This window comes from Pundamilia nyererei, unplaced genomic scaffold (genome assembly GCF_000239375.1).
Source record: "Pundamilia nyererei isolate P.nyererei 1_Seehausen unplaced genomic scaffold, PunNye1.0 scaffold00436, whole genome shotgun sequence".
Taxonomy (NCBI): Eukaryota; Metazoa; Chordata; class Actinopteri; order Cichliformes; family Cichlidae; genus Pundamilia; species Pundamilia nyererei.
The window spans coordinates 229,085-240,498 of NW_005187837.1; the positions used below are offsets into that span (position 1 = coordinate 229,085).

The following is an 11,414-nucleotide window of genomic DNA, read 5'->3' on the forward strand; positions in this document are numbered from 1 at the left end:
TATATATATATATGTCTTAAGTGAAGGAGCAAGTCCTCCTGGGGAGGCCTTTTGCATTCACTGAGGCATGGAATTTACATTAGCATATCTTTAAAAGCACTCTGTAGGGGAAATCATTTACAGCCACAAAGAGATGAAAGACAAAAAAGACAGTGGGTGTTAGAGACAATTCTAAAGGGATAGATACCAGGAGAATGTGGTTGACTCTGCCCACACAGTAATGATTCCTTCCACTTGCCTCCGAAGTTGGGAGTTGGAAGTGACATGAGTCCTAGACTGAATGCTTGGCTTTCTATCCTAATGATAGAGCCTAGTCAATGCTCTGCGATTGGCTCATTTAGCGAGTCACAAAAGCTCAATAGTGGCAGTACATATTGAAGCTTTTACAGTTTTACTGATGTTTACTTGAACTATCACCATCTTGGTTTGTTAAGTTGGGGTTGGTGGAGCTGCTCCAATTTTCTGAGTGGCAAGATATTTCCTATTTTATGCACCCTTGTATTTTTACGGTTGCATTTTTTCTATTGATATTTGACATTGAAAATATCTGTGGCTCATTTGATGGATTATGAGATGATAACTTTTATTCCCCAGTGGTTCCCAAACAAGATTTCCAGACAATAATTCCCCCCCAATCCTCTCACACTTTTTTCATGTGTTATCTGCTCTCCAGATGTTCAAAGGCCCTAAAAGATGGGCTCCATAGATCGAGTCAGCAGACTAACTGAGGAAATCAGAGACTGAGATATAATTTGTCTTGATTCCCCTTGAAGGAAGCCAGTCTGCAACTGTAACCCACCTCTGATGCACAAAGTAGACAAAACTAACATCATATGGATGAGTTACAACAGTAAAATGCTGCTTTTGGATTGCTGCACAAGTGAACATAGCTACAGTGAGGGCCTTGAGCCACTCAGGAAGAGCTGGGTCAGGAAGGGCATTCGGCATAAAAATGCCAAATAAAATGCATAGATCACTAAAATGCATCAGTGAAGGCAATCTACAGTGATGTCATATATAACAATACTTGATAGGGGTCCTTTTCAATCATTTTTAAGATTTAAGTTAGAATTCTGGGTCTGCTGTGTATGTGCTGAAAAGTGTAATATCGAGTTTCTGCTTATCATTATAGTTATTATTTAAAAAACTGAAAACGTTTCATTCACTACGTAATGAACTGATTTAATCCATTCCCAGCCGAGAAGACTGTATTTGTGTCTTTACTGACTTGAACGGAAATCGACAAGCTGTTGCTGAAATAATGAGAAAGGCTGCCCCCAGCTGGGCACAATAGGGAACTACTGCATTTTTGGAAACCTAGTCACTCTTTGGTAATTTCAGTATTTTTGTTTTTACGCTTGTTTATATGTCACAAAGACAAACGGGAATATTTTGGGGTATGCACTCGTCACTATAGTATTTTATTTTATTCTGTACAGTTGTGTACTGTATTTATTCTTATTATATTCTAATTTTTGCTACATAACTTTTGCACTGTCCACTTCCTGCTGTGACAAAACAAATTTAGTTTTGTAATAAAGGTTATCTTATCTTATCGTATCTTGGAGAGCGAATAAGGATCTTACAAGTGTTAAGGACGACAGCCAAAGTGCTAGTTAAAGTTGGTTTCCAATTACAATTCAGTTATGTTTTTTTTTTACTTCCTAGTTCAGTAATAACTTAAAATATGCCTGATCCAACAGGATTTGTGTTACTTTTTATTTCAGTTAAATAATATTTTTTGCAGGGAAAAATCTGCCGTGACCCGGATTCGAACCGGGGTTGCTGCGGCCACAACGCAGAGTACTAACCACTATACGATCACGGCGAGCTATCCGTGGGATGAGAAGCACGACTCGTTTACAGAACCCCTATGCTCGCATAGTGGTGAAACACTAAAATCCTATTAATTATGGCCAATACGGGACCAACAGAAAAGTCATTTAGAAATTCGAATTACAGTTTTTATCAGACTTTGCTGAGCGAGCAGCAAGTTACTTCTAAAACCGTGAGAGACACGTTTGCGGTCTGTTTGCTTATGGCTCTACCCTCTTCACGTAGTAGAGTGGACATGTTTTCTGTGCCTCGTGGTGTGGGCGTAGCCTACGGCGTTTTAAAAACGTATTCGCTTGCTGATTGGTCAACCGTCGTGTATTCATACGGATTCAATGCATTCTCTATACCCATTGGTTACGGGGTCGTTATCTCTCGTTTATCATTGGTTCAATAAACAAGACGTCCGAATTTCAAACTAGATTGTCTGTCAGTGTGTTGTCGAAGGAAGCGAGAGTGAACGTTTGCTAGCTAACAAGTGTTGGGTCTAAACGGCCATTTGGAAACAGTTAACATGTAATTAATGTTAACTAAGCTGTTTTTTAAAATTCATTTTATAAGCTACAAGATTGACTTTATTAATTACAAATGGCACAAGGCGTACATTCGGGACAGAGAGGATTTTTGGACTTCAGTCCAACAAGGAGAGACTACAAAGACAAAGAGAACGATGTTCCTGTCCTGAGTTTGATCCAGTTTTCAAAGGCTCCTTTCGTAACCTTTGGGTCGGTTAAGCTGGGTACCTCCAAGTCGGCTGTTCTGAGGATTGAGAACCCTACAGAGTATGCTGCAGCGGAGGTTTCTGTTGATAAGATCCCCTCAAGTAAAGGCTTTTCAGTGGACTGCAGCACGTTCAAAATCCAGGTATGTTTTAGCTTATACAGAAAATACACGAGTACCCATTCACACACCAGATTCCAAAATCCACGGGGATTTTCATATCATTAAATACACTCTTAAAGATTTCTGTTTATAAGAGTCGGTCCTTGTTTCCAGCCTGGGGGCTCGTTCACTCTGGTGGTGACCTGGACGCCAACCGAAGAAGGTGGGATCAGAGAGCTAATCGTCTTAAATGCCAGTGGTGTCCTCAAACACCAGGCTGTCCTGCTGGGGAGAGCAGAGGCACCAAAAAGGAAAAAGGTAAGCATCCACAGCTTTACACGGAGGCTCTTACAGCTAATGTTTTTTCCGCCTTCACTTTGCAGTATGTCTTGATGAGCAGCTGCCAAGTAAGAAAGCAGCAGTGAAGACATTATTTATTCCAAAATACACTGTTAATCATCGGAGGTCACGTCAGTCACTAAACAGAAGTGAAACCATGTGAAAAGTAAAACAAAAGCATTTTTAGATCAAGACAAGTTGTTGGATATGAAATATGGTCATTGATCTGTAAATTGTAATGTGCACGTAATGACAGATTCAGTGAAAACTGAGATATATTTATATCAGGATGTTCATCATTGTGTTGTGTCTGGTTTCAGCTTTTATTATTTTATTTTAATGTTGCCTATTGTAACAGTGTTTTTTAACATACATTGCATCCACTGGCCTGTCTCACTTGAGGTTAAGTTAGGCTGTATGTGAATGAATGACTTTAAGCTATTTTAGGTAAAGAATATCACATTTGACCTCATCAAATGAGAAAATGCCTTGCCTTTTTTGTACCAACAGTAAGATACAAAAGTAAGGCTTTTGGTGATATTTGGTGAGTTCAGTGCAGTTGTGATGTGTGCTTTCAGTAATAACTGATATGACTCTTTAGTCTGATTATTATGAGGCAGTTATAGCCTTAACTGGAGGCCTAGCTTATATGATTTGTTTTGTAGGCTGCAACTTTACACATCATTGAAAATGTGTGTGTGTGTGTGTGTTTTCAGAAGACCTTATGGGACACAATCAAAAGCAAGAGAGAGGGTGAAAAAATGACAACACTCAGAAGGAAGGTCGAGCACCCCCCTCTCAAGATGGCTGCCAATAAAACCTTCCAAGTGTCTCGAAATCCACAGTACAAACGGGACAAGCCACGCAGCCCGCTCGCTTCACTTAACGAGGGCAAAGGTGCCATAGAGAGGTCCCTAACCAAGCACAGCCCCGCTGGGGATCGCTGCCTGAAATCAGACAAGCAGAAAGCCTTAAATCTGAGCCAGGAGCAACAGTCTCTGGTCTTGCCAGAAAAGGAGAACGTCCAACAACTTAATAGGAACTCTCCGCTGGTTTTGCTTGTCCCGGCTGCACAGGTGGTAGACTCTGGTAGCATGTCCGCGAGCCCAGATGTCCTTGCAGGAAAACCTGAAAACAAAGATCTTACCAAAATCCTCAACAGGACGCTGTCGCCAATTGGGACGCCAGAGAGGTTTAAGAAGCTCATGCCTTGGATTGAGTCAGAAATCCCACTCCCTGCTACTGCAAAGTCTGCAGCTGCTGCTGCTGACAGTGAGTTACCTAGAAGCCCCCTCCCGTCTTTGAAAGAGGCCCTGTTTCTCATCGACTCTGATCTGATCGATGTTAACCCCAGCCCTCCAGATAATAATTCGAGCTGTAACTTTTCAGATTCGCTCGAATCTAACAGTGAAAAACACGGCTGTCGACCTGACACAGATGTCCTCAAAGCGTCATCTGGTAGCCCTGAGCTGTCAGAGTCCAGCGAGCCCAGACTTACTTTCTTTGTCAGCAAAAAAGCAGAGAAAGTGAGAGAGCTGTGTGTTTCGGAGGCTGATAAACTTCCTGAAGGGACAAAAAAAGGTTCTTTCACCTCTGCCACAGTGACAAAGGGTAAGGCACCGGTGGAGGCAAATGGTTCGAGTGGAAGGAAAATAAAGAAGTCACGACGAAGGCTCCTGCAGAAAACGCTGGAGCTGTCTGATGGCAGCTGTCCGTGTGAGTCGGGTCCAGAAAGTCCTAGCCTTCCTGTCATAGACTCGGACAAAGGAATCAGCCCGTGTGATGACAAACCTCAGGTCCCAGAGTTGATCTTCTCCAGCACCAGCCCGAGGCTCGCTGCCTCACCTGCACCCATCACCTTCCCTGTCTCCTCCCCTCCACCTGTGGCTCCTTCTCGCTTTTCTTTCTCAGTAACGTCCCCACCTCATTCAGTCCTTGTTCCTGTTGCTTTTACCGTCGCCTCTCCAACACCTGTGAGCTCATCTTCTCCTCATCATCATGACCTTTTGTCAAAATCTAAAGTGTACGAGCAGCCCCTAGCAGTTTTTACACCTCCTCATGTTCAGGAAGACTTGTTTCCCGTTAACGTAGTAGCGAAGAGCAAGAAGAGGAAGAGTGAGGAATTTCTGAAAACTGATGGGAAGAGTGAAGATGACAGGAAAACCAAGCAGGTAAAAAGGAGCAAGGTAGTTCCTGGGAAAACCGAGCCCTCCCGATCAGTCCACGAGAGGAGAGGTGCATCACAAAGGCAGAGAACATCAGGTGAGCCTCCTTCAAGAAGGTTGTTCATGTCTTTGTTGAGTTGGAGGCTGTAGCTTGTGTGTCTGCTGTTTTAGATATGCTTTATACTAACAGCTCTATTATGTTCAGAGAGAGGAGGAATAAAAAAATCTAGACTATATCTCCACAAACTTTAAATCAGCTCCTTTTGAATTGTTTAAGCTACTTATGCTCAACACATTTTTTTTCTTTTTTGTATTTATTCATTTCACTTTCAATAAAAGGGTTGCTGGTGATAGTGATATATGGCTCATGCCAGTATCGGTTGATGTTGGTATCAGCCGATGTTGTCCTTGCTGACTGATTATTAGTGGATGTCACTGGCGGATATTTATCTGTCACATCAGTTTTGCAAACTGGCTACAAAACCAGAGACAGTTCAGTTGATTTTAAAAAGATTTCATTCCCTAAACAAAGGGCTAAATGACAGACAGAAAAAATTAAATTTAGCCATCCATCATGGGAAGCTGGAGTTTCTCTCAGTCTGTCACAGGGTTGTAAAATAAAATAAGAACGGAAAAGATATCATTATTTTAAACTTTGGCGCTGGACTCGGAGCACGGGGTGTTATTTTCAGGCCGTGTTTGTAATATTGGCAGTTTGAAGGTGCATAACCTGCTGACGGTTAATGTCCTTATATTGTGGATTTATTGAAGTCTGATGCAATTTCTATCCCTCCCCGTAGGCTCAGTTCGCTCAGTGACCGCATCATCTCTAAGGACTATGAAGTCTGCAGTTCCCGCCCAGGCTAAGCTACCACACTCCAAAGCAGTCTCACAAGGTATACAGGAATAGGTTGAAAAATTGGGGTTAAATAATGCTTATAATCCTTTCTGCACTGTTACAAAAATGGATATTCGTACAACTCAGGGCTAAAGTTTTAAGTAATAAGTTAGCTTGCATACAAGTCATTCGTACGAGCTAAAAACTCTTTTCCTTGACTTTGATAGGAAATGTACCATTGGTGGGGAAAAAACAAAACAGCTTAATTAAAAGGATTGGAAAAGAGTGTGTTTAGCCTATAAAGTGACATGAAGTGCTATCATCTATCTTAATCACTTATCCAGTTCAGGGTTGCAGGGGATGGACGTAGTCCTGCTGTCACAGGGTGAATGCCAGGCTGACAGGTTGCCAGTCAATCATTTAGCTTTTTCTTATTATGGTTATCAGAGATGCTTTGAGTCACTTCATTCAATAAGCATCCTCCTTAAAGAAAATTGACTACTCCATCACAGCCATAAGACCAACACAGATTATTTTGATCTGTGTGAGTCCAAAGATAAAAGTATGGAGCTGGAAAAGGGCATAATATAACACATATAACATAATATATGTTTAACTGCAGCAAAGAACCAAATACTTCATGTGATTGTGTGCCAAGAGTGGAACTGTGGTCATTTATGTGGGAGTCAGGAGTCACAGTGAAGTATGTGAGGGTGGTGCAAGACATGTATGAAGACATGTAGGAATTTCAGGGTGGCTGGAAGGTATGGTCAGATAGGAGTCTCTTCAACTATCTTTACCCATCACACGACTCACTATGAGCAAGGATTTGGTGACAGTGGGAAGGAAAAACTCCCCTTTAACAGGAAGAAAGTTCTGACAGAACCAGGCTCGGCGATCTGCTGCGATTAGTTGAGGGAAGGAAGAAGAGTGAAAGTCAGTGGAAGTGTGATAGAACATACGTGTGTGTGAATGAAGGATGATACCCTGTTACGACTCATAAAGGGAGCAGCTGATGATGATGAGGATAATGGCGTCAATAACAGTTCCTTCTGTTGTTCACAGGTGCTCCATCTCGAAAGGCACCTGGTGCTCCCTCTATGAAGACAGCAAAAGTAATCGCTGTGGCACAGTCGAAGCTGAGCTTTATTAAGCCTGCACAAACAGGTTTGTGAACATTGGAAGAATGATAAACACTATGAAATGAGCTTTGTGATTTGCTTTTATCTTTAATTTGTTTGTTTTTTGTTTTTGTACTGTTTTCTTTCAGCTCTACCCAGACACCCGATGCCGTTTGCTGCCAAGAACATGTTTTACGACGAGAGGTGGATAGAGAAGCAGGAGAGGGGTTTCACATGGTGGATCAACTACGTCCTCACCCCAGATGACTTTAAGGTCAACACCGAAGTCGCCAAAGGTAACAGGCAGCAGGCTCAAACATGAGAAGATCATGGTAACACCTTAAATATCTCTAACCTCTTAAATCTGGACCCTCCTCTTGTGTGTCTCGTGTAGTAAATGCTGTGTCCCTTGCTATGGGCGGTGACGACAAGTATAGTGTGCCCAAAGCTCCCACCAAAGAGGAGATGTCCTTCAGCACTTACACAGCCAGACGCAAGCTAAATCGCCTCCGTCGCTCCGCCTGTCAGCTGTTCACATCTGACGCCATGGTCAAGGCCATTCAGAGGCTCGAATTGGAGGTGGAGGCCCGGCGGCTGCTTGTCAGGAAGGACCGCCACCTTTGGAAGGACATAGGTAAGAGTCCTGCTTAATGAAAGCTCAATGCTCTGAGATTCCTGTCACTAAGGCCTGTTCGTGCCATCTTTCAGGTGAACGTAAAAAAGTCCTCAACTGGCTCCTCTCGTACAACCCTCTGTGGTTACGGATCGGACTTGAGGTATTCTGACACATGTTTTGTTCTGGTGTCCATTTCCAACAATGTTATTATTATTTATTTTTTTTACCCTGAATATTGCTCATCTTCAGACGATCTACGGAGAGCTGATCTCACTGGAAAGCAACAGTGACACCTTGGGCCTGGCTGTGTTCATCCTCCAGCGACTGCTGTGGAACCCGGACATTGCTGCAGAGTTCAGACACCCCCGAGTGCCCCACCTTTACAAAGATGGTAATTTGAGAGGATGTTGGGTCAGCGTCAGAGCTAATAGAAATACCAGGAGAGCCGAGACTTTTAGTTTAATTGAATTCAAAGTAATTAAAAATGGGGCATTGTTTGTGTGTTTATCAGCCCAGGTTTGCTTTTGAATTTCCCACTTGAGCTGTAGCACAAGTCTCGGTTTGCCTTTATCATCACCAGACAGAAACACTTTATTATAGAAAATTAACAACTTGGGCATGAGTGCAACCTTAATTAACCGACTTCTTGTTATTCCTTCGCTGACTCAAACTTTTAATTTCCTTCTAACAACACAACAAAAATGACATTTTGCACTGGAATAGATGTGCTTTATATTATTAGACCGAGAAAAAAAAGAAGTAAAATAGATGAGGAAATGGGCAGCACAACCAAATAAATATAACTAAATAATAAATATAGATACAGTGTGCATGATGCTCAATGTTATGCTGCCAGATCTATAACTGTCTGAAATGTGCAGCTGAAGTTGCTTCAGTTGATGTGATGATTATTGGATGATCATGATTATTCAAATGTTCCAAACACAAACATAATTGATTAACACTCAGGTGAAAAACAGGATGTTTCACTTTTTCTTTTCCCCTCTTCACTTTGAGTAACCGATTACTTTTTGAATGTGATTAGTTCTCATGAGGCTTAAAGATCACTTTGGATTCATTGGATTAATGTCCCAAAACCTCTAATGTTGTTTTATTCCTAAAATTAATCTGGGAACATAATGCTGAAGAGCCCAAGACAGATGACAGAGCAAAGGATGAAGGAAATACTTTCCTGATTTTGTAGATGTTTGGAATTCCTTTTTAATCCCACTTGCAATTAAATAATTCAAACAACTTGGGAGTGTAAAGACTACTTTTTAAAACAAGGATATCTTGTGATCAAAATAAGAAGATTTCCTTTGTAAACTGGAAATTGTCTTGATTGTCACTGTATGAATGCCTGTTTACCTTTTCTCGGTTAGGCCACGAGGAGGCGCTGTCCCGCTTCACTTTGAAGAAGCTGCTGCTGCTCGTGTGTTTCCTGGACAAAGCCAAAGAGTCCCGGCTCATTGAACACGACCCCTGTCTGTTCTGTGTTGATGCTGAGTTCAAGGTACGCCAGAGACACAATGTGTCACCAACAAACATTTGTGGAAAATTACAATTTTTGTACATTGAATAAAAGCTTAAGATAGTTACTCTTTTCTTGGTATTGAATGGGAGAGCATATGATGTCATTGTGCTTTTGGAATGATGATAAAGAAAAAAAAGCTTAAATAGGTTAAAAAGATGAGTCTTGAACTGCTTTTTGAGTATACTGAGCTCATGGATCAAAGAATCGAGGAGAGAGATTTCAAGAGTAAGGTCACGATTGCAAAGGCTCAGTTAGCTTTAGTTAGTTTTTCTTCTAGATTCAGGGATGGATAATAAGCTCTGATCAGGCGACCCAAAAGTCCTGGTGAAAGTTAATCACTGTACAGATATGCTTCATGAAGAGGCCTGAAGATAAAAACTAGAGGTTTGAATTGAATTCGAAATTTAATGGGGAGCCAGCACAGTGAGATCTGCAGAGGTGTGACGTTAGAGGTCTCGAAGGATGTGGTAACGAGCCACGCAGCAGCGTTTTGCACAAGCTGGAGACGATCCAGGGAGGTTTTACTGAGGGAGGCGAAGAGTGACTGAAATAAAAGCTTGAAAAACAGTTTCCCCTCTTCTGGTCTTTTTGGCTTGTGTTAACCTCTGTCGTGCTATGTACTGCTCAATTTTTTACATTTTTATTTAACAGGCAAGTAAAGACCTGCTGCTGGCCTTCTCAAGGGACTTCCTGAGCGGAGAGGGGATCCTCCCGCGGCACCTCAGCTACCTCGGGTTACCCGTCTCCCACGTTCAGACGCCCCTGGACGAGTTCGACTTCGCTGTGAAGAATTTGGCAGTTGACTTAAAATGTGGCGTTCGTCTAGTGTGAGTGTGTCGGCATGAATTTTAATGCGATGCTCGGATCCCAGATGTGTGTGTGTGTGCTTCTCTCAGAGGTCAGGCTCAGATAGGCAAGGGAATTGGGAGCTAAGGACTCTCAGACAAGGCGGTTTCAGACAGGGGATTTCCTTCCTTGATTTCTCACTGAAGGATTGGCTCTTTGACAGCCCTGACAGTGGTTCAGTTTGTGTCTGTGAGTCTGTTAAATTATAATTAATCTTTTTCAGAGCAAATCTTTGACTCCATTTTATTTGTCTCAGGTTCCCTACAGGTTATGATGCAATTTAATGTTACATATTTTTCTGTTTTGTTATTACATGGGTTTTTTTTTTTTTTAAATATCCTGTATTTCAAGTGGGTATGTTGCCCCTAATGTTGTCCTGTACTCTGATTGGCCAACATGTAGTTAGGGTTATAACAGCATTTAATTAAATGTATTTAAAGAATTCAAATTGACATGAGCCAGATTTAAATTGCAAAAGCTGGATTTGACCTTGACTAGCCCTGTATGTGTGGATCAGGTTCTCATTAGATACTCGTTTATGTTCAGCTGCTGCTGCTGCTGTGGGATTTAAATGTGTGACATAAACATTTCATTGCATGACAAATCAGTTGAAGCGATGATGATGATGATGATGATGATGGAAGCTAAGGATCATCTTTTTGCTTTAGGAGAGTGATGGAGCTCCTTGTCCAGGACTGGAGTTTATCTGTGAAGCTCCGCCTCCCGGCCATCAGCCGCCTGCAGAAGGTCCACAACGTCGATGTCGCTCTACAAGTTCTCAAAAGCAAAGGGATCGACCTGAAGGACGAACGTGGTAATTAATCAATTTCTGAAAATCAAATTTGTATATACTGTTTAAGATATGAACATATTCGTTGTGTTTTATATTCAGACACTTTCTTTGGAAATCTCACTGCTATAGTTTTGCCTTGAGTGTAAACGAGTTCTATATCACCTTGTAGTCTGCTGACTTTCTTTCTTACTAAACTTTATTGAGCTTACATGAAAAGAAAATTCAGAACTTTGCTTTGATGGTATTTAAATGTTTTGTTTTTATTTTCAGGCTCAACCATTGATTCAAGAGACATTGTGGATGGACACAGAGAAAAGACGCTGAGCCTGCTGTGGAAAATCATCTTTGCATTTCATGTGTGTATGCCTTTGTTTCCCCCATTTGAGAACCCCCATCCCAATAAGTGAAGAGAGTTGATTGATATGGTGTTACTGCATCATATGTTCAGGTGGAGGTGATTCTGAATGAGGATCAGCTCAAGGAGGAGATTGGCTTTCTGAAGAAAAC

The 11,414-nt window shown here is 41.7% G+C and overlaps 1 protein-coding gene and 1 non-coding gene across 2 annotated transcripts in view; one reads left to right on the forward strand and one right to left on the reverse strand.

Moving 5' to 3' along the window:
- Positions 1 to 1,756: 1,756 nt before the first annotated feature.
- Positions 1,757 to 1,828, reverse strand: trnah-gug (transfer RNA histidine(anticodon GUG)). The gene has a single exon. It is a non-coding gene; the product is annotated as a tRNA-His (tRNA).
- Positions 1,829 to 2,250: 422 nt separating this feature from the next.
- aspm (assembly factor for spindle microtubules) overlaps positions 2,251 to 11,414 on the forward strand; it is a 26,926-nt gene continuing 17,762 nt past the window's right edge. The window contains exons 1-14 of the mRNA XM_005753545.1: positions 2,251 to 2,697; positions 2,830 to 2,973; positions 3,711 to 5,256; positions 5,960 to 6,055; positions 7,063 to 7,164; positions 7,268 to 7,414; positions 7,513 to 7,752; positions 7,827 to 7,894; positions 7,984 to 8,125; positions 9,117 to 9,247; positions 9,920 to 10,095; positions 10,783 to 10,928; positions 11,178 to 11,263; positions 11,356 to 11,412. Coding sequence (XP_005753602.1) covers positions 2,422 to 2,697; positions 2,830 to 2,973; positions 3,711 to 5,256; positions 5,960 to 6,055; positions 7,063 to 7,164; positions 7,268 to 7,414; positions 7,513 to 7,752; positions 7,827 to 7,894; positions 7,984 to 8,125; positions 9,117 to 9,247; positions 9,920 to 10,095; positions 10,783 to 10,928; positions 11,178 to 11,263; positions 11,356 to 11,412 — 3,357 coding nt within the window. The 5' untranslated portion in view covers positions 2,251 to 2,421. The remainder of the gene's footprint in view (positions 2,698 to 2,829; positions 2,974 to 3,710; positions 5,257 to 5,959; positions 6,056 to 7,062; positions 7,165 to 7,267; positions 7,415 to 7,512; positions 7,753 to 7,826; positions 7,895 to 7,983; positions 8,126 to 9,116; positions 9,248 to 9,919; positions 10,096 to 10,782; positions 10,929 to 11,177; positions 11,264 to 11,355; positions 11,413 to 11,414) is intronic.